This window comes from Anomaloglossus baeobatrachus, chromosome 9, assembly GCF_048569485.1.
Source record: "Anomaloglossus baeobatrachus isolate aAnoBae1 chromosome 9, aAnoBae1.hap1, whole genome shotgun sequence".
NCBI lineage: Eukaryota > Metazoa > Chordata > Amphibia > Anura > Aromobatidae > Anomaloglossus > Anomaloglossus baeobatrachus.
This window is the reverse complement of record NC_134361.1, coordinates 35,527,732-35,549,855: the sequence shown is the minus strand read 5'-3', so window position 1 is coordinate 35,549,855 and position 22,124 is coordinate 35,527,732. Positions and strand designations below refer to the sequence as shown.

At 50.3% G+C, this 22,124-nt stretch overlaps 1 protein-coding gene across 1 annotated transcript in view; it reads left to right on the top strand.

Annotated features, from left to right (window-relative positions):
• The first annotated feature begins 1,926 nt into the window (after nt 1-1,926).
• The window catches only part of KPTN (kaptin, actin binding protein), a 38,597-nt gene continuing 18,399 nt past the window's right edge, over nt 1,927-22,124 (top strand). Inside the window, exons 1-7 of the mRNA XM_075323534.1 lie at nt 1,927-2,164; nt 2,323-2,405; nt 3,827-3,911; nt 4,391-4,445; nt 5,703-5,778; nt 6,835-6,908; nt 7,466-7,575. Coding sequence (XP_075179649.1) covers nt 1,948-2,164; nt 2,323-2,405; nt 3,827-3,911; nt 4,391-4,445; nt 5,703-5,778; nt 6,835-6,908; nt 7,466-7,575 — 700 coding nt within the window. The 5' untranslated portion in view covers nt 1,927-1,947. The remainder of the gene's footprint in view (nt 2,165-2,322; nt 2,406-3,826; nt 3,912-4,390; nt 4,446-5,702; nt 5,779-6,834; nt 6,909-7,465; nt 7,576-22,124) is intronic.

Below are 22,124 nucleotides of genomic sequence, written 5' to 3'. Positions count from 1 at the left end.
CGTCACTTCTTGGGTGGCTGCAGGCTGGCATTTTTAGGCTGTGGGGGACCCAATAACCGTGGCTCTTCCCAGCCTGAAAATTCCAGCCCACAACTGTCTGCTTTAGCTTGGCTGGTTATCAAATATAGGGGGGGACCCCATGCCGATTTTTTTAAATTATATATTTATACCCTATCCACATTTGTTTGCAGGTCAATTTTCCTGCTCTTACCCCCAATTTGCTTCCTTTTCCAGCCCCTGCTATGACTATTTTACAGCGCAAAATTTGGGGTCCCCATTGACTTATATGGGGTTTGGGGTGAAGTCATGGTAACGAACTGAAATTTTAACTAAAGTTCGGTTGAACCTGAACATCCATGGGTCCACTCATCCCTATGCAGGATTTCATAATTGCACCGCAGGGCAACGTTAAAATAAAACCATAGTGGGCAGGAGATGTATATAAATCCCATACATGCTACTGGAACTGTACTAACCAGTGTTGTCTGCCCCGATGGTTCATTAATGGCACTTACCCGTCAACGTGTGGGATTCAGTGTGCCAGAATATAGGGATTAGAGAGCAGCGACGACCTAGGAGTTGTGCCATTAAAGGGAACCTGTCAGCAGAAATTTTTTCCTCTTCTGCAGCTCCTGGGCTGCATTCTGGAAAGGTTCCTGTTGTTATTGTGCCCCCTTTGAGACCAAATAAAGACTTTATAAAGTCTTACTTTTTGTATGCAAATGTTTTTTTATGGTCACGGGGGCGGGCTCTCTTGCGACGGTTATTCGCCTCCTGCCGCTTAAGGCCGTCCACCATGGCTCATTTCCATAACTGAGGACGCCGCCCAGTGCTCTTGAGGTCTCGCGCATGCGCCGTGCCACTCTCGCGGGACTGAGCATTGTGCAGTGTGACCGCTGGTGACGTGATTGCGCAGGCGTGAGATTATGGGCGGCACTGTGATTGTCATCAGTAAGTACCCGCCCATAATCTCGTGCCCGCGCTTTCCCCTCTGCCTCCACCGTTCTGCGCAAGCGCTGGCCAGATGAACCCACGTCACCTCTTACCCATCTTTCCCTGGAGCAGGAAATAGATGGGAGGAGCGGAGCAGCAAAACGGTGGAGGCAGAGGGGAAAGCGCGGGCACGAGATTATGGGCAGGTACTTGCTGATGACAATCACAGCGCCGCCCATAATCTCACGCCTGTGCAATCACGTCACCAGCGGTCTCACTGCACAGTGCTCACTCCCGGGAGAGTGGCACTGGGCATGCGCGGGGACCTCTGGAGCACTGGGCGGCGTCCTCAGTTATGGAAATGAGCGATGGGGGACGGCGTAAAGCGGCAGGAGGGCGACTAACGGACAAATACAGCCCGCCCCCGTGTACATAAAAAAAGATTAGCATACAAAAAGGTAAGACTTTATAAAGGCTTTATTTTGGTCTCAAAGGGGGCACAATAACAACAGGAACCTTGCTAAAATGCAGCCCAGGAGCTGCAGAGGGGGAATCTTTTATGTTTAGTGCAAATTTTCTGCGGCCAGGTTCCCTTTAATATTTACATCCATTCACAGGAGAGATGATGAATGTATGAGCCCTGGAGATTGGGCTCTAAGACCTCTGAGTGGTGGGGGTCCCAGGGGTCCGACCCCCAGACGAGATCTAATATTTGGCCGTTATATTAGGTTCCCTTTAGGACCACATTTGATCATCAGTGCGAGTTCATAGGACATTATATGACCTGAGGTCAGATCCCCCCCAACCAGGCGGGGTACAGGTCTGCTACACTGCAGAATGAACCCTGCCCCACGTGATCTGCAGCAGAAGCCACTGGTTGTACTATCTACACAAGGTCGACAGGAATGAGAATGATGACGTCACCCACACAGGAGCTTAAAAAACTAAAACCGGATGTAGCTATCCGCCATCTTTACAACTGGCAGCCGTGTTTACCGCACGTCACTTCCTGTCATGGCCGACGCCTGCTGCTGCCCTCTCACAGAAGATACTTTCAGCCGGTTCCCTTCCCAGAGCAATGTGTACGGTCTGTCGGTTCTGCCGTGCACCGAAGGCGGACACGAGCTGCTGGCCGCCACCCTGAAGGGTAAAGTGACCAGCTTCAAGTACCAGGAGCTGCGGGACAAGCTCCGCGCCGGGGCCCGGGAGCTGCAGTTCACCTATATACCAGGTGTGAGGGGGCGGGGCTTCTGGGACGAATATGAAGGGGGCGTGTCTTTGGTGTATAAGGGAAATGCACGGCCAAGTAACCATGGAGACACATAGTTATGCACAGGGGCTGTGTACATAAGAATTTATGTTCAGTTTTCTTTTTTCTCTGGTTTCCAGTTGATGCTGAGATCGTCTCCATAGATTCCTTCAGCAAGTCGCCTCCTAAGCGCGGTCTGGTGGTGGGAATAACGTTTATCAAGGTGCGGTCCTCATCTGTCATGTGTGATCTTGCGCCGAGTAACTTAGCTGCGACTTCTTATTACACATTGGCTTGAGATCATCTGTAATCCTTGATCTGCCTCATAGTGATACCGCACTAATGCTTTACACTGCAGCTACGCTCTTTTACATAGAAAAGGGCAATCTCATCAAAGAGGCAGCACAGGGAGATGTCAATTCCAGCTGATATCCAAAGTATAGCAAATATTTCACTCCATTACAACCAGACCTGAAAGGGCTTAGAACAACCCCCCCTCATTTCACTACCACCGTCCCCTCCCCCCCCCCCCCCCCCCTCATTTCACTATAACCTCCCCCCCCCCCTGCTGCTGGATCAGGGTGCTGATAATTTGTTTGCCTCATATCATTGTAATTTTATTTATTTGACATAATTTGACTCCCAAAATATTATAAAAGATTTGTAGGGAACATTTTTTTTCATTATTGATCTCTTTTTTTTTTTTCCACTGTAACCGCATCCATAAGAGCCCCGGTTACAGAGAAAACACCCCTTGCTGTACCGGGCTCTACGTGCGCTAAAATAAGTCATGTGACCGCCAGGTCCTATCAAAGCATCGGCATCTACTGTGCGCTGCGTAACCACAGAAAAGACAGTACCGGTTATAAACCGCTACTGCCTTCTTTCAAGGATCCCAGCTGTACCTGATATCCAGGACCAAATGTATTTGCGCAGGTGCGAAATTATGGTGGGCGCTGTGCATGACCAGCGTCATCCTCGCACCCGCCCATAATCTTGTGCCTGCGCAAATACATCATCGGCGCACGGGAAACTGTTTTTATGCTCAGCCCCGCGATAGGGGCACAGCGAACTGCGCCTGCGCGAGACTTCGCCAGCAGTGTGGATGATGATGATGATGATGATGATGACGATGACGACGACGACTACGTCATCCATGTCAATCATGACAGGAGGACAGCGAACAGTGGCAGGAGGGGGGGACAGGAGCCGAAATAGAGCCCGCCCATCTGGCCAACACAGGTCATTTGCATAGGAAATGGTGAGATTTTATACAGTTCTTTTTGGGGTCTGCAAGGGGGGGTCAGCAACAAGGTGCACCCTCATAGAATGCAGCCCAGGAGCTGCAGAAGGGGAGACTTTTTTGTTTTAATAGTCAAAAAACTGGTGACCGGTTCCCTTTAAGAAAATCCAATTTCCCAGTGCGCACAGACCCCTAACCTGATAAATTCAAGGTCCTATCACTGAGGTGGGGGGAGGGGGGGGGTCCTACTGTCATCTCCCTGCCGATCAGCTATTGTAGTATGTTTCCCTACATATTTCACACTACCCTGTACTGCGACGCACTCTGGATGCACAGACTTTATAGCGCCACATCTTCTAATAAAAGCTCTCACAAGCCAATTTATTTTTTTACTCCCCCAGGACTCCGGAGATAAAGCGAGCCCCTTCCTAAATATCTACTGTGACTATGAGCCGGGATCTGAATATAATCTGGACTCCATCGCTCGTAAGTATCTCAGCTGTGTGCAGTACCACTTGTCACCACTGCTGACAAAACATGTATTTTTACTATAGCTATCAATGCAACAGTGCCCCCAGTGACCCCCGCACTTACTCTCCTCTTCTGTATTGTAATATTTGGTCATTGGGGGCCATATTGGCTGGCTCTAGGGTGCAGCAGACCTGACGTCTGGGCACATCTCCGCTTCCGTCATTTCAGTAGTGAGTAGTATTGGGATCTGTCTGTTGTGACCAGTGACAGAATGGACTCGCCCCTCAGTATCCAACCGCTTAGATGCTGCAGACGTGATTGGCATCTAAGCGGTTTAACCTCGCAAGCTCTGATGGTGAAATGCAGACTGAACCGTAAATTCAGAGTGCACATCCCCTGTACATGGAGCTGATCATCGCTGACAAATTGAATGATTTAATAAATTAATGAGAAGGAAAATCCATCTTGTATGTCCTTGCACTTTGTCCTGACAGAGAGCTGCTTAAATCTGGAGCTGAAGTTCACCCCTTTCCAGCTGTGCCATGCAGAGTGAGTATATGAAGATCTCTGGATCATATGTATGTATGTATGTATGTATATGTTTTATTAGCTGTAGTGCCCGGGATAGTAACTGTCTCTCTCTCCCAGTCTCTGTCTGTGTGTCGCTGTCTGTTTGTCTCTGTCTGTCTGTTTCTATCTCTCTGTATTTGTATCAGTTTGTCTGTTTCCCGGGCTGTCTGTTTCCCGGGCTGTCTGTTTCCCGGGCTGTCTGTTTCCCGGGCTGTCTGTTTCCCGTCTCCCCTCTGACATCATATTACCTTACACATAAGCTTCTTATACTAACAGTTTATTTTGTTCCTGTAGCAACCACTGACAGTTGCTAATAATAGCCTGTAGCTCCCACCTCCATTCAGTTTAATGGAGGCAGGATTTTGGAAAGTAACTGTAAAGCGCAGGGTTAAATTTTCCCGTCAAGACATAGTCTGACGTTCCCTAAGTCACATGAGGCATCTGTGCAAAATTTCGTGATTGTAAATGCGACGGTGCGGGGACACACACACACACACACACACACACACACACACACACACACACACACACACACACACACACACACACACACACACACACACACACACACACTCATTCATATATATATATATATATATATATATATATATATATATATATATATATATATATATATATATATATTTTAATGCAATCACTTTTGTATACTGTCTCACAATATGTAATCTTTCTAAAATATCACTTTATCTTCCTCCCCAGCATTTGTTCGTTACATGCAGTACCACTTGTCACCACTGCTAACTGGGACACTCTACCATAGATACTAATGCAACAGCGCCCCCCCAGCACTTATCTGGCGGATTCCTTATCTTTTCAGTCTCTGAAGTCCTGACACTTGTACATCACTGAAGTCACAATTCTTCTCATTTTCAGTTTTTCATTGTAGTTTCAACACTCCCTAAATAATAAGGACCCTGCACGCAGCCCCCATAATCTAATATCATGGGCTGGAGCAATAGGCTCCGTGACCGGCACTGTATAAAGGCTTTACCTGTGTGCAGCACAAAGCTAAGCATCCACCTCCCCATGGATGATGGGTGTGAGTGGATATCCACCAGTGTTTTGCACTTGTGCGATCCTCCCCATTCACCATCCTGACGACTCTGCCCCCTCCGGGGTGCCGCTGTATTTCTTGCCGTTGTAGTAATAAATTTGGCTTTTTCCTATGACAAAAGATCAGATATTCTACATGCAATAACTCTGTGTCCTCCGCAGGGTCCAGGACGGAGACAAACAAGAGACGGTGTTCCTATTGGGAGGCAACGATCAGTACATTCACCTATACAAAGAGGTGGGAGAAACCATCATTCCAGAAGTTTAAATAGTAATTATTCATAGTTTGCACTTTTGGAAAACACTTACAGGCATGAAAAAAAGAAAGAATAGAAATAAAAGCTTTATTTTTATATAGAGCTAATGTATTCTGCAGCGCTTTACATATATCATCATCACTGTCCCCATTGGGGCTCACAATCTAAGTTCCCTATCTGTATGTCTTTGGAGTGTGGGAGGAAACCAGAGACCCCAGAGGAAACCCACGCAAACACGGGGAGAACATACAAACTTGCAGATGTTGTTCTTGGTAGGATTTCAACCCAGGATCCCAGCGCTGCAAGACTGCAGTGCTAACCACTGAGCCACCACAAGACTGCAGTGCTAACCACTGAGCCACCACAAGACTGCAGCCACTGTGCTGCTCATAATAATAATAAAGCCAGATCATTCTCCACCTCCCCAGGTCCAGCGCTGGTTCACTGTATTGTGCTTGCACCACTGCAGTCAATCACTGACGTCAGCCACTTGAGCAGTCTGCATTGGGAAAGATACTGAGCTCACTGATTGACTGCAGCGGTGATGTGCGCTGTTGACGTGATGTCACTATGGCAGACAAAACGCAAAGACTGGATCAGTGACAGACAGCCGGTGACAGAAAGAGGGATACCATCTGGCCTTATTTTATGTATTTGGAAGCATTTGGGGTCAACTTTGCTGAAAGTGGGGAAAATCCCTTTAAAGCGTAAAGTAAAGAAATGAATCAATACAAGGAATTCAGAAAAGCACCACAGGCTTTTTTTTTTTTGTTTTATGTTCTCCCTAAAATTATGGCATCCTTTTGAGCTGCAGAGGAAGCGTCCATAGAGTATGGTATGACAGCAGTCTGACCATTGCAGGAAACAGAGATTGGGCAGATTTGAACTGAACATGTCCAATCCTGGAAGCATCTTATCCCTGTGTTGGACATGCACAGTCTGATATTGTGCTTGTGAATGGGGCAGGTGACTGCGATGGCTGACATAGTAAAATATATTGCACTAATGATTTCTGACTACGCTCTGCTCTCTGACAGAATGAAGGGCTGCACCAATTTGAAGAACAACCGGTGGAAAACATCTTCCCGGAGCTGAGAGATCTCCCCAGCAAGTAAGACCCGGCTCACCCTGCGGAGATAAAACCGTCCTCTCACACTCCACATCACCGCACTACAGCGTCCTCGTATAAAATAACAGACTTAAAGGGGCTGTCCTCCAAAGTTGACTTTAATCAATAGATCTTGGAATATTAATAATTTCCACAAGTGGATGTGTTTAAAAAAAAAAGTTCCTGTGCTGAGATCTTTTATATGTTCCCCTGCTGTGTACTGTGTAATAGCTGTGTCTGACCGTACAGGGACATGGTCTGGTACAGATGTTGCATACAATACTGGGAGCAACAAAACTGGAGGTAGCCCCTTTGTTTATATACTAGTAAACAAAAAACAAGCAAAAAACACTTGTCTTCCTGCTTTGCTGCCACTAGGTGGCGATATCTCCTATTATGGTGAATGGGAGTCCTTACAGTACACAGCTGTGTAAAGAGCGTCCCCTAGTGTTGGCAACTGGCAGGGTTAATTCTAACAGTAGGGGACCGTCTATAGCCCCTCACATTAAACTATCGAACCAATTGTGTGAAACGACCCGACCTTTGTTCTGGATTTGCAGCGTTATCTGGCTGAGCGTTCACAACATCCCCAACACCCAGAGACGGATTACAGCGTACGGATGTCAGAACGGATACTTCTGCGTATCCCATGTGGACCAAGGAAAGCGAGGTATGATGACTTTTTTTTTTTTTTTTTTTTTTTTTTTTTTTTATCTGTGCATAAGTGGTGAGGTTTGTGAATGGAAAATATATATTTTTTTTTTTTTCTCTTCTTAATTTCGAAGTATTTATCTTTTCTTTGGCGCTCCATTGGGAGACCCAGACAATTGGGGTGTATAGCTATGCCTCCGGAGGCCACACAGTATTACACTAAAAGTGTAAAGCCCCTCCCCATCTGCCTATACACCCCCCGTGCTGCCACGGGCTCCTCAGTTTTTATGCTTTGTGCGAAGGAGGCAGACATCCACGCATAGCTCCACAGCTTAGTCAGCAGCAGCTGCTGACTATGTCGGATGGAAGAAAAGAGGGCCCATAACAGGGCCCCCAGCATGCTCCCTTCTCACCCCACTCTTGTCGGCGGTGTTGTTAAGGTTGAGGTATCCATTGCGGGTACGGAGGCTGGAGCCCACATGCTGTTTTCCTTCCCCATCCCCCTTAGGGCTCTGGGTGAAGTGGGATCCTATCGGTCTCCAGGCACATGAGACCGTGCTCCATCCACAGCTCCTGAGGACTCTGCTGGATAGGAGCCGAGTATCGTTCAGAGACATGGCCCTGCTACTTTGAGGTACTCTGTGTCCCCGTGGGGACCGCGCACAGCAACACTCCAGCATTGCTGGGTGTGCTAGTGCACCGGGGACCGGGGACCGCGGCGCTGACTGCGTTTGTGCCTTTACACATTGCAGCGTCGCTGAGTGTGTTAGTGTATGGGGACTGCCGCGCTGACTGCCGCTGCCATTGTTATCACTGCGGCGCGGCTGGGACTGTTAGTGCGCCGGGGACTTCCGCGCCGATCGCGCTTATAACTTTAGTCCCCGGCTTTTGCGGCCTAGTCTCATTCTTTTCCCGCCCCCAGGCCTGCCAGTCAGGGGAAGGGCGGGACGCTGTAAAGGACGTCAGCAACTGAGGCTGGAGCATGCTTTGCATACTCCACCCCTCTCACTGTGCACAGTGGGGCACCAGATTCCCGCACTTTCTAGGGCACGCCCACGGCCCCCTCCTCTCCCCAGGACGCTGGCAGCCATTCCTGTCAGCTCTGCTAACGCTGGAGAAGGGAGACAAGCTCAGGGAGACCCAGGCAGGAATTCTGGTGACCACACAACCGCATTGCGCGGGCGGTAAGCAGCACCTAGGTGCTGGCCCCACTAGTGCAGAAGTGTACTTATAGATTATATGATTATAGGCTATACTTTACACTGTATGGTGCACGGTTGTTTTTGGCTATATACCCTCCTGTATTGCTCAGAGGAGACAACAGCATGTCGTCCACAAATAGCAAGGGTGCCAAAGCACAGACTTACTATGCTGCCTGTGCAGCATGTACGGCTATACTGCCGGCAGGTTCCACTGACCCTCATTGTGTGCAATGCTCGGCCCCTGTGGCACTTACTCAGCCGGAGCCTCTGCTAAGGGTGGCCCAGGGAGAACCACCTGCTAACACTGTCCACGTGACAGGGACGGAGTTTGCAGTTTTTACTGAAAGACTTTCTGAGACTATGGCTAAGATATTAGAAGCCTTGCAGTCAAGGCCGGCATCTCAAGCCATGGGCACTGTGGTATCATTGCCCCCTGGTCCCCCTCAGTTGGAACAACAATGTTCTCCCGGGGTGTCTCATGGATCCCAGGGTGAGGTCTCTGACATGGTACGCAGTCCCAGACCGACTAAACGAGCTCGCTATGAAATCCCCTCGACATCATCACATTGTTCAGGGTCTCAGCGAGAGGACTCTCTGTATGATGAAGCGGAGGTAGCTGATCAGGATTCTGATCCTGAAGCCGCTCTCAACCTTGATACTCCTGATGGGGACGCCATAGTGAATGATCTTATCGCGTCCATCAATGAAATGTTGGATATTTCTCCCTCAGCTCCTCCAGTGGAGGAGTCAGCTTCTCAGCAGGAGAAATTCCGTTTCAGGTTTCCCAAGCGTACAAAGAGTATGTTTCTGGACCACTCTGACTTCAGAGAGGCAGTCCAGAAACACCGAGCTTATCCAGATAAGCGTTTTTCCAAGCGCCTTAAGGATACACGTTACCCTTTTCCCCCTGACGTGGTCAAGGGCTGGACTCAGTGTCCCAAGGTGGATCCTCCAATCTCCAGACTTGCGGCTAGATCCATAGTTGCAGTGGAAGATGGAGCTTCACTCAAGGATGCCACTGACAGACAGATGGAGCTCTGGTTGAAATCCATCTATGAAGCTATCGGCGCGTCTTTTGCTCCAGCATTCGCAGCCGTATGGGCACTCCAAGCTATCTCAGCTGGTCAGGCGCAAATTGACGCACTCACACGTACGTCTGCGCCGCAGGTGGCGTCCATAACCTCTCAAGCGTCGGCATTTGCGTCCTACGCTATTAATGCTGTCCTGGACTCTGCGAGCCATACGGCGGTTGCAGCCGACAATTCGGTGGCAATACGCAGGGCCTTGTGGCTACGGGAATGGAAGGCAGATTCGGCTTCCAAAAAGTGCTTAACTGGTTTGCCATTTTCTGGCGACCGCTTGTTTGGTGAGAGATTGGATGAAATCATCAAACAATCCAAGGGAAAGGAAACATCCTTACCCCAGGCCAAACCAAAAACACCCCAACAGAGGAGGGGACAGTCGAGGTTTCGGTCCTTTCGGGGGGCGGGCAGGTCCCAATTCTCCTCGTCCAAAAGGCCTCAGAAGGATCAGAGGAACTCCGACGCATGGCGGTCCAAATCACGCCCTAAAAAGACCGCCGGAGGTGCCGCTACCAAGGCGGCTTCCTCATGACTTACGGCCTCCTCACACCGCATCCTCGGTCGGTGGCAGGCTCTCCCGCTTTTGCGACACCTGGCTGCCACAAGTAAAAGACCGTTGGGTGAGAGACATTTTGTCTCACGGTTACAGGATAGAGTTCAGCTCTCGTCCTCCGACTCGATTCTTCAGAACATCTCCGCCTCCCGAGCGAGCCGAGGCTCTTCTGCAGGCGGTGGGCATTCTGAAGGCAGAAGGAGTGGTGATCCCGGTTCCTCTTCAGCAACAGGGTCACGGTTTCTACTCCAACCTGTTTGTGGTTCCAAAGAAGGACGGGTCTTTCCGTCCTGTTTTGGATCTAAAACTGCTCAACAAACATGTAATGACCAGGCGGTTCCGGATGGAATCCCTCCGCTCCGTCATCGCCTCAATGTCCCAAGAAGATTTCCTAGCATCGATCGATATCAAAGATGCTTATCTCCACGTACCGATTGCTCCAGAGCATCAGCGCTTCCTGCGCTTCGCCATAGGAGACGAACACCTTCAGTTCGCGGCACTGCCGTTCGGCCTGGCGACAGCCCCAAGGGTTTTCACCAAGGTCATGGCTACAGTAGTTGCGGTCCTCCACTCTCAGGATCACTCGGTGATACCTTACTTAGACGATCTGCTGGTCAAGGCACCCTCTCAAGAGGCATGCCAACACAGCCTCAACGTTACTCTGGAGATTCTCCAGAGTTTCGGGTGGATCATCAATTTTCCAAAGTCAAATCTGACACCGATCCAATCGCTGACATATCTTGGCATGGAGTTTCATACTCTTCCAGCGATAGTGAAGCTTCCGCTGGACAAACAGCGTTCACTACAGACAGGGGTGCAATCTCTCCTTCAAGGTCGGTCACACCCCTTGAGGCGCCTCATGCACTTCCTGGGGAAGATGGTGGCAGCAATGGAGGCAGTTCCTTTCGCGCAGTTTCACCTGCGTCCTCTTCAATGGGACATCCTACGCAAATGGGACAGGAGGCCGACGTCACTAGACAGGAACGTCTCCCTCTCTCAGGCAACCAAAGCTTCCCTTCGGTGGTGGCTTCTTCCCACCTCATTATCGGAGGGGAAATCCTTCCTACCCCCATCCTGGGCGGTGGTCACGACGGACGCGAGTCTGTCAGGGTGGGGAGCAGTTTTTCTCCACCACAGGGCTCAGGGTACGTGGACTCAGCAAGAGTCCTCACTTCAGATCAATGTTCTGGAGATCAGGGCAGTGTATCTTGCCCTAAAAGCGTTCCAGCAGTGGCTGGAAGGCAAGCAAATCCGAATTCAGTCGGACAACTCCACAGCGGTTTTAGTAAGCGGATATGTCTGGCTCACAGTTGTGCAATTTAGGTGCCCAGAAAAAATAGTAGTCAATAATATAAAAAACACAAAAACCTGAGCTGAAACAATGTTCAGTAAACATGCAACATTAAGCATGTGAATTGCAGCCTTAAGACTAGAAAAAACCAAGGAGAAAAATTGTATGAAAAATACCCTGAATATAAATAAATAAATTGCAAGTGCTTAATAACAGGGTACTTAGTGTATACATTTTTGCAAAAAGGTAAAAAGCTGTCTCACCTCGTCACGGTGTACCCATCTGAGACAGTCCCTAACCTACTGAAGTTAAAAACATTATCAATACCTGACTTGTGTCATGTCAGAACTCCAATATGGATGGTGGCAAGTGGTCAGCTGTGTCCCAGATATAAAATACACAGCAAAGTGAGACGCAATCAGCTGTTCAGTCTCAGTACTAGGAGGGCTGCACCCCCAACTTGCAACCAAGCAAGAAAACATACAAAAAACACAAAAACCTGAGCTGAAACAATGTTCAGTAAACATGCAACATTAAGCATGTGAATTGCAGCCTTAAGACTAGAAAAAACCAAGGAGAAAAATTGTATGAAAAATACCCTGAATATAAATAAATAAATTGCAAGTGCTTAATAACAGGGTACTTAGTGTATACATTTTTTGCAAAAAGGTAAAAAGCTGTCTCACCTCGTCACGGTGTACCCATCTGAGACAGTCCCTAACCTACTGAAGTTAAAAACATTATCAATACCTGACTTGTGTCATGTCAGAACTCCAATATGGATGGTGGCAAGTGGTTAGCTGTGTCCCAGATAAAATACACAGCAAAGTGAGACGCAATCAGCTGTTCAGTCTCAGTACTAGGAGGGCTGCACCCCCAACTTGCAACCAAGCAAGAAAACATACAAAAAACACAAAAACCTGAGCTGAAACAATGTTCAGTAAACATGCAACATTAAGCATGTGAATTGCAGCCTTAAGACTAGAAAAAACCAAGGAGAAAAATTGTATGAAAAATACCCTGAATATAAATAAATAAATTGCAAGTGCTTAATAACAGGGTACTTAGTGTATACATTTTTGCAAAAAGGTAAAAAGCTGTCTCACCTCGTCACGGTGTACCCATCTGAGACAGTCCCTAACCTACTGAAGTTAAAAACATTATCAATACCTGACTTGTGTCATGTCAGAACTCCAATATGGATGGTGGCAAGTGGTTAGCTGTGTCCCAGATAAAATACACAGCAAAGTGAGACGCAATCAGCTGTTCAGTCTCAGTACTAGGACCATCCATATTGGAGTTCTGACATGACACAAGTCAGGTATTGATAATGTTTTTAACTTCAGTAGGTTAGGGACTGTCTCAGATGGGTACACCGTGACGAGGTGAGACAGCTTTTTACCTTTTTGCAAAAATGTATACACTAAGTACCCTGTTATTAAGCACTTGCAATTTATTTATTTATATTCAGGGTATTTTTCATACAATTTTTCTCCTTGGTTTTTTCTAGTCAATAATATAGTAATAAATCTGGCACACTGAAGTTATTCATGACACATGAAACGTTCAGCATTCTAAAGAAACGTTTCATGTGTCGTGAATAACTTCAGTGTGCCAGATTTATTACTATATTATTAACTCCACAGCGGTGGCTTACATCAACCACCAAGGTGGGACACGCAGTCGGCAAGCCTTCCAGGAAGTCCGGCGGATTCTGCTATGGGTGGAAGCCACAGCATCCGCCATATCCGCAGTTCACATCCCGGGCGTAGAAAACTGGGAAGCAGACTTTCTCAGTCGCCAGGGCATGGACGCAGGGGAATGGTCCCTTCACCCGGACGTGTTTCAGGAGATCTGTTGCTGCTGGGGGGTGCCGGACGTCGACCTAATGGCGTCACGGCACAACAACAAGGTCCCAACATTCATGGCTCGATCTCAAGATCACAGAGCTCTGGCGGCAGACGCCTTAGTTCAGGATTGGTCGCAGTTTCGGCTTCCTTATGTGTTTCCTCCTCTGGCACTGTTGCCCAGAGTGTTACGCAAGATCAGGGCCGACTGCCGCCGCGCCATCCTCGTCGCCCAGACTGGCCGAGGAGGTCGTGGTACCCGGATCTGTGGCATCTCACGGTCGGCCAACCGTGGGCACTGCCAGACCGACCAGATTTGCTGTCTCAAGGGCCGTTTTTCCATCTGAATTCTGCGGCCCTCAGCCTGACTGTGTGGCCATAGAGTCCTGGATCCTAGCGTCTTCAGGATTATCTCAAGAGGTCATTGCCACTATGAGACAGGCTAGGAAACCAACGTCCGCCAAGATCTACCACAGGACGTGGAAAATATTCCTGTCGTGGTGCTCTGCTCAGGGGTTTTCTCCCTGGCCATTTGCCTTGCCCACTTTTCTGTCCTTTCTTCAATCCGGATTGGAAAAGGGTTTGTCGCTAGGCTCCCTTAAGGGACAAGTCTTTGCGCTCTCTGTGTTTTTTTCAGAAGCGCCTGGCCAGACTTCCACAGGTACGCACGTTCCTGCAGGGGGTTTGTCACATCGTTCCTCCTTACAAGCGGCCGTTAGAACCCTGGGATCTGAACAGGGTGCTGATGGTTCTTCAGAAACCACCGTTCGAGCCAATGAGGGATATTTCGCTCTCACGCCTTTCGCAGAAAGTGGTTTTTCTAGTAGCAGTCACTTCACTTCGGAGAGTGTCTGAGCTAGCAGCGCTGTCATGCAAAGCCCCTTTCCTGGTGTTTCACCAGGACAAGGTGGTTCTGCGTCCGGTTCCGGAATTCCTCCCTAAGGTGGTATCCCCCTTTCATCTCAATCAGGATATCTCCTTACCTTCTTTTTGCCCTCATCCAGTTCACCAGTGTGAAAAGGATTTGCACTTGTTAGATCTGGTGAGAGCACTCAGACTCTACATTTCTCGTACGGCGCCCCTGCGCCGCTCGGATGCACTCTTTGTTCTTGTCGCTGGCCAGCGTAAAGGGACACAAGCTTCCAAATCAACCCTGGCTCGGTGGATCAAGGAACCAATTCTCGAAGCTTATCGTTCCTCGGGGCTTCCGGTTCCCTCAGGGCTGAAGGCCCATTCTACCAGGGCCGTGGGAGCGTCCTGGGCCTTGCGACACCAGGCTACGGCTCAGCAGGTGTGTCAGGCGGCTACCTGGTCGAGCCTGCACACTTTCACGAAACACTATCAGGTGCATACCTATGCTTCGGCAGATGCCAGCCTAGGTAGACGAGTCCTTCAGGCGGCGGTTGCCCACCTGTAGGACGGAGCCGTTACGGCTCTATTATGAGGTATTATTTACCCACCCAGGGACTGCTTTTGGACGTCCCATTTTGTCTGGGTCTCCCAATGGAGCGCCAAAGAAGAAGGGAATTTTGTTTACTTACCGTAAATTCCTTTTCTTCTAGCTCCAATTGGGAGACCCAGCACCCGCCCCTGTTTTTGTGTACACATGTTGTTCACGTTGAATGGTTTCAGTTCTCCGATATTCCTTCGGATTGAATTTACTTTAAACCAGTTTATAATTTTTTCCTCCTTCTGGCTTTTGCACCAAAACTGAGGAGCCCGTAGCAGTACGGGGGGTGTATAGGCTGAAGGGGAGGGGCTTTACACTTTTAGTGTAATACTTTGTGTGGCCTCCGGAGGCATAGCCTATACACCCCAATTGTCTGGGTCTCCCAATTGGAGCTAGAAGAAAAGGAATTTACGGTAAGTAAACAAAATTCCCTTCTTTTGTAATTTCTAAATGTTCTTTTGCATTCTTTAAACGCACCACTAGGTGTCACAGTTGTACAGAAATTCTGATTCTGCTCCACATTTTCTGGGATTTGTGTATAAGGCTACTTTCTTTTTCGCTCCTAATTGGGAGACCCAGACAGTGGGTGTATAGCTACTGCCCTCTGGAGGCCGCACAAAGAACTACACTTAAAAGTGTAAGGCCCCTCCCCTTCTGGCTATACACCCTCCCGTAGGAGTACAGATTCCTCAGTTTTAGCTTTGTGCGCAAGGAGGTCAGACACGCACGCATAGCTCCATTGTTTTTAGTCAGCAGCAGCTGCTGACTAATGTCGGATGGAAGAAAAGAGGGCCCATACAGGGCTCCCAGCATGCTCCCTTCTCACCCCACTGTATGTCGGAGGTGTTTGTAAGGTTGAGGTACCCATTGCGGGTACGGCGGCAGGAGCCCACATGCTGATTCCTTCCCCATCCCTTTTTACAGGGCTCTGGGTGAAGTGGGATTTACTGGTCTCCAGGCACTGAGACCGTGCTCCATCTACAGCCCCTGGAGAAGATGCTGGATGGAGCGGAGTACATCAGGGACATGGCCCTGCTTCCTCAAGGTACTCTGTGTCCCCGTGCATTTGGCGCTCACACCGCAGCATGCTGGGTGTTGTAGTGCGCCGGGGGACATCAGCGCTACGGCGCTTGTGCCATGGCCTCATTCAGCTTCGCTGAAGCAGGCACACTTATAGGAATCGGTCGCGCCGGCCGCTGGGACTGCGGCGCGGCTGGCACTTGTGGTGCGCCGGGGACTTCAGCGCGGCCCGCGCTTTTACGGCGGCCGCGCTGATAACTCGAGTCCCCGGCTTTTGCGGCCTGCTTCCGTTCGTTCCCGCCCCCGGACCTGCCAGTCAGGAGAGGGGCGGGACGCTGGCCACGTCTAGGAATCGGTCACGCCGGCCGCTGGGACTGCGGCGCGGCTGGCACTTGTGGTGCGCCGGGGACTTCAGCGCGGCCCGCGCTTTTACGGCGGCCGCGCTGATAACTCGAGTCCCCGGCTTTTGCGGCCTGCTTCCGTTCGTTCCCGCCCCCAGACCTGCCAGTCAGGAGAGGGGCGGGACGCTGGCCAGTGCATCAGCGCCGAGGGCTGGAGTCGTTTTTACATACTCCAGCCCTCACAATCGGCACAGAGGGGACACTGTTTCCCGCACTTTTGTTTGGGAACTCCCACGGACCGCCCCTCTCCACAGACGCCGGCAGCCATTCCTGCTGACACGCTGAGCTGCAGAGGGGAGCCGGGGAGACCCAGACAAGGAATTCTGCAGCCTCTTACCCGCTATTCAGCGGGCGGTAAGCAGCCCTCAGGGCTCACCCCCTCTTGTGCCAGTAGTATTCTTAGTATTTTGTTCCTACAAATACTTTGTATTGCATAGCGCTGGTCGCCCTTTGGCTATAGACTCTCTCACATTGCAGAGAGCCAGCAGCATGTCGTCCGTAAAACGCAAGGGTGCCAAGGCACAGACATTATATGCTTCCTGCACCGCATGTGGGACTTTTCTACCGGCAGGCTCCACGGACCCCCATTGTGTGCAGTGCTCGGCCCCTGCGGCGCTTGCACAGTCGGGACCTCTGCTGGACGTGACCCAGGGTGTACCACCTGTGAATGCTGTCCAGGTGACAGGAACTGAGTTTGCAGCTTTTGCTGACAGAATGTCTCTCACTATGTCACAAATTCTTGACACATTGCGAGCTAGGCCTGTACTTCAGGCCACGGACACTGCAATCATTGCCCCCTGGTCCCCCTCAGCTCCAAGCTCCGGGACGGGCATATACACCTCAGGGTGAAGACTCTGACTCGGACGATGGCCCCGGGCAGCCTAAGCGGGCTCGCTATGACGGGCCTTCACATTCATCTCAATGGTCAGGATCCCAGCGAGATGAATCTATGGGTGATGAGGCGGACGTAACTGATCAAGATTCTGATCCTGGGACCGCTCTCAATCTAGATACACCAGATGGTGACGCCATAGTTAATGATCATATATTTAACATCAATAAGATGTTAAATATTTCCCCACCAGCTCCTCTTGTGGAGGAGTCAGCTTCGCAGCACGAGAGAATCCATTTCAGATACCCTAAGCGTACTTTAAGCACTTTTCTGGACCACGCTGACTTTAGGGACGCAATCCAGAAACCCCACGCTTATCCTGAAAGGCGTTTTCCTAAACGGCTTAAAGATACACGCTATCCTTTTCCCCCTGAGGTGGTCAAGGGTTGGACCCAGTGTCCAAAAGTGGATCCTCCAATTTCCAGGCTTGCAGCTAGATCCTTGGTTGCAGTTGAAGATGGAGCGGCACTTAAAGATGCCACTGACAGGCAGATGGAGCTCTGGCTGAAATCCATCTATGAAGCGATTGGAGCGTCATTAGCGCCTTCTTTTGCAGCCGTATGGGCACTCCAAGCTATCTCAGCCGGGCTTGCGCGAGTTGACTCCGTCACACGTGCATTTGCCCCGCAGGTAGCACCATTGACCTCGCAAATGGCGGCATTCGCGTCGTACGCGATTAATGCTGTTCTTGACGCTACAAGCCGCACGGCAGTGGCGTCAGCCAACTCCGTTGTTTTGCGTAGGGCCCTGTGGTTGAGACATTGGAAAGCAGATTCTCATTCCAAGAAGTGCTTAACCAATTTGCCTTTTTCTCGTGACCGATTGTTTGGAGAGCGTTTGGATGAAATCATCAAACACTCCAAGGGTAAGGACTCATCCTTACCGCAACACAGACAAATCAGACCCCAACAGAGGAAGGGTCAGTCTGGTTATCGGTCCTTTCGAGGACCGGGCAGGTCCCAATTCGCCTCGTCAAAAAAGACTCAAAAAGACCAGAGACGCTCAGATTCTTGGAGGTCTCAGTCACGCCCAAAAAGGACAGCCGGAGGAACCGTTGCCAAGACGGCGTCCTCCTGACTTGCGGTCTCCGATTCCCACACCCGCGGTCGGTGGGAGGCTTTCCCACTTTGGCGACATCTGGCTGTCACACGTCAAAGACCGTTGGGTGAGGGATATTCTGTCTCACGGGTACAGGATAGAGTTCAGTTCTCGTCCGCCAACTCGTTTCTTCAGAACTTCTCCACCACCAGACCGAGCCGATGCTCTGTTGCAGGCGGTGGCCGCTCTAAAGGCGGAAGGAGTGGTGACCTCCGTCCCTCTTCAGGAACAAGGTCACGGTTTTTACTCCAATCTGTTTGTGGTCCCAAAAAAGGACGGATCGTATCGGCCCGTCCTGGATCTAAAGTTGCTCAACAGACACGTAAAAGTCAGGAGGTTCCGGATGGAATCCCTACGCTCCGTCATAGCCTCAATGTCTCAAGGAGATTTTCTAGCATCAATAGATATCAAAGATGCGTATCTCCACGTGCCGATCGCACCAGAGCATCAGCGTTTCCTACGCTTCGTCATACACGACGAACACCTGCAGTTCGTAGCGTTACCTTTCGGTCTGGCAACAGCCCCCCGGGTCTTCACCAAAGTCATGGCAGCAGTAGTAGCTGTTCTGCACTCGCAGGGTCACTCGGTCATCCCGTATCTAGACGACCTGCTTATAAAGGCACCCTCTCAAGAGGCATGCCAACACAGTCTGAAGGTGGCACTAGACACTCTCCAGAGTTTCGGGTGGATTATCAACTTTCCAAAGTCTCATCTAACCCCGACCCAATCTCTGACTTATCTTGGCATGGAGTTTCATACTCTCTCAGCGATAGTGAAGCTTCCACTGGACAAGCAGTGCTCGCTACGGACTGGAGTGCAATCTCTCCTTCAGAGCCAGTCGCACTCACTGAGGCGCCTCATGCATTTCCTAGGAAAGATGGTAGCAGCAATGGAGGCAGTCCCGTTCGCGCAGTTTCATCTGCGCCCTCTACAATGGGACATTCTACGCCAATGGGACGGGAAATCGACGTCCCTCGACAGGACTGTCTCCCTCTCTCAGACTGCCAAGGACTCTCTGCGTTGGTGGCTTCTCCCCACCTCATTGTCACAGGGAAAGTCGTTCCTTCCCCCGTCCTGGGCAGTGGTCACGACGGATGCGAGCCTATCAGGGTGGGGAGCGGTGTATCTCCACCACAGGGCTCAGGGGATGTGGACTCTGGAAGAGTCCACCCTGCAGGTCAATGTTCTGGAAATCAGAGCAATCTATCTTGCCCTGCGAGCCTTCCAACAATGGCTGGAAGGCAAGCAGATTCGGATTCAGTCGGACAATTCCACGGCGGTGGCGTACATCAACCACCAAGGGGGAACACGCAGTCGCCAAGCTTTTCAAGAAGTCCAACGGATTTTGACGTGGGTGGAAAGCAGAGCGTCCACCATATCCGCAGTTCACATCCCAGGCGTGGAAAACTGGGAAGCAGACTTTCTCAGTCGCCAGGGCATGGACGCAGGAGAATGGTCCCTTCACCCGGACGTGTTTCAGCAGATCTGTTGCCGCTGGGGGACGCCGGATGTCGATCTGATGGCGTCACGGCACAACAACAAGGTCCCAGTTTTCATGGCACGGTCTCACGATCACCGAGCACTGGCGGCAGACGCCTTGGTTCAGGATTGGTCGCAATTCCGACTCCCCTATGTGTTCCCACCTCTAGCATTGTTACCCAGAGTTCTCCGGAAAATCAGGTCCGACTGCCATCGAGCCATACTCGTCGCTCCAGATTGGCCAAGAAGGTCGTGGTACCCGGATCTGTGGCATCTCACGGTAGGCCAACCGTGGACACTACCAGACCGTCCAGATTTGCTGTCTCAAGGGCCGTTTTTCCATCTGAATTCTGCGGCCCTGAACCTGACTGTGTGGCCATTGAGTCCTGGATCCTAGCGGCCTCAGGTTTATCTCATGAGGTTGTTGCCACAATGAGACAGGCTAGAAAACCATCCTCAGCTAAGATCTATCACAGAACGTGGAAGATATTCTTAGCGTGGTGCTTGGCTCAAGGGTTTTCTCCCTGGCCATTTGCATTGCCAATTTTTCTTTCCTTCCTGCAGTCTGGGTTGGAAAAAGGTTTGTCGCTTAGCTCTCTTAAGGGTCAAGTCTCCGCGCTATCCGTATTCTTTCAGAAGCGCTTGGCACGGCTTTCTAAAGTACGCACGTTTCTCCAAGGAGTTTGTCATATCGTTCCTCCTTACAGACGGCCATTGGAACCCTGGGATCTGAACAAGGTTCTCATTGCTCTCCAGAAGCCGCCTTTCGAGCCTTTGAAAGAGGTTCCCCTTTCTCGGCTTTCACAAAAGGTAGTTTTTCTTGTGGCGGTCACGTCTCTTCGAAGAGTGTCCGAGCTAGCGGCGTTATCTTGCAAATCTCCCTTCCTGGTGTTTCACCAAGACAAGGTAGTACTGCGTCCAATTCCAGAGTTTTCTCCCAAGGTGGTTTCTTCCTTTCATCTCAATCAGGATATCACTTTGCCATCTTTGTGTCCGCATCCAGTTCACCAATTTGAAAAGGGTTTACATCTGTTGGACCTGGTGAGAGCACTCAGGATTTACATTTCTCGCACGGCGGCTCTACGCCGTTCTGATGCGCTCTTTGTCCTAGTCGCTGGTCAGCATAAGGGATCGCAAGCTTCCAAATCCACCCTGGCGCGGTGGATCAAGGAACCAATTCTTCACACATACCGTTCTGCTGGGCTTCCGATTCCATCTGGACTGAAGGCCCATTCTACCAGAGCCGTGGGTGCGTCCTGGGCATTGCGGCATCAGGCTACGGCTCAGCAAGTGTGCCAAGCGGCTACCTGGTCGAGTCTGCACACGTTTACCAAACACTATCAAGTGCATACCTACGCTTCGGCAGATGCCAGCCTAGGTAGACAGGTCCTTCAGGCGGCGGTGGCCCACCTGTAGGAAGAGGCTGTCTGACAGCCCGTTCATGTGGTATCTTTTTACCCACCCAGGGACTGCTTTTGGACGTCCCACTGTCTGGGTCTCCCAATTAGGAGCGAAAAAGAAGAAGGGAATTTTGTTTACTTACCGTAAATTCCTTTTCTTCTAGCTCCAATTGGGAGACCCAGCACCCGCCCTATTTGTTCTTAGGGTTTCGTTTTTTCGGGTGCACATGTTGTTCATGTTGTTTCTTAAGTTCTCCGATCGTGTTATCGGATTGAATTTGTTTTTGAAACTGTTATTGGCTTTCCTCCTTCTTGCTTTGGTACTAAAACTGAGGAATCTGTACTCCTACGGGAGGGTGTATAGCCAGAAGGGGAGGGGCCTTACACTTTTAAGTGTAGTTCTTTGTGCGGCCTCCAGAGGGCAGTAGCTATACACCCACTGTCTGGGTCTCCCAATTGGAGCTAGAAGAAAAGGAATTTACGGTAAGTAAACAAAATTCCCTTCTTCACACTTGCGTTGGACGGCTTCCGTAGCATTGCGTTGTGTGACGGATGCGTTGCACATAGTGGCACAACGGATGCTACGGATCGTACAAAACAACGGAAAGCTTTTTTTTTTTTTTTTCTTCTTTACAGTTTTACCGGCAGCAGACTATTGTGAACGATCAGCTGAGCGCTCTCACATGTCGGCGGCCGGGCGCTCAGCTGAGAGCTCTCACATGCCGGCGGCCGGTCGCTCAGCTGAGCGCTCTCACATGGCGGCCGGTCGCTCAGCTGAGCGCTCTCACATGTCGGCGGCCGGGCGCTCAGCTGAGCGCTCTCACATGCCGGCGGCCGGGCGCTCAGCTGAGCG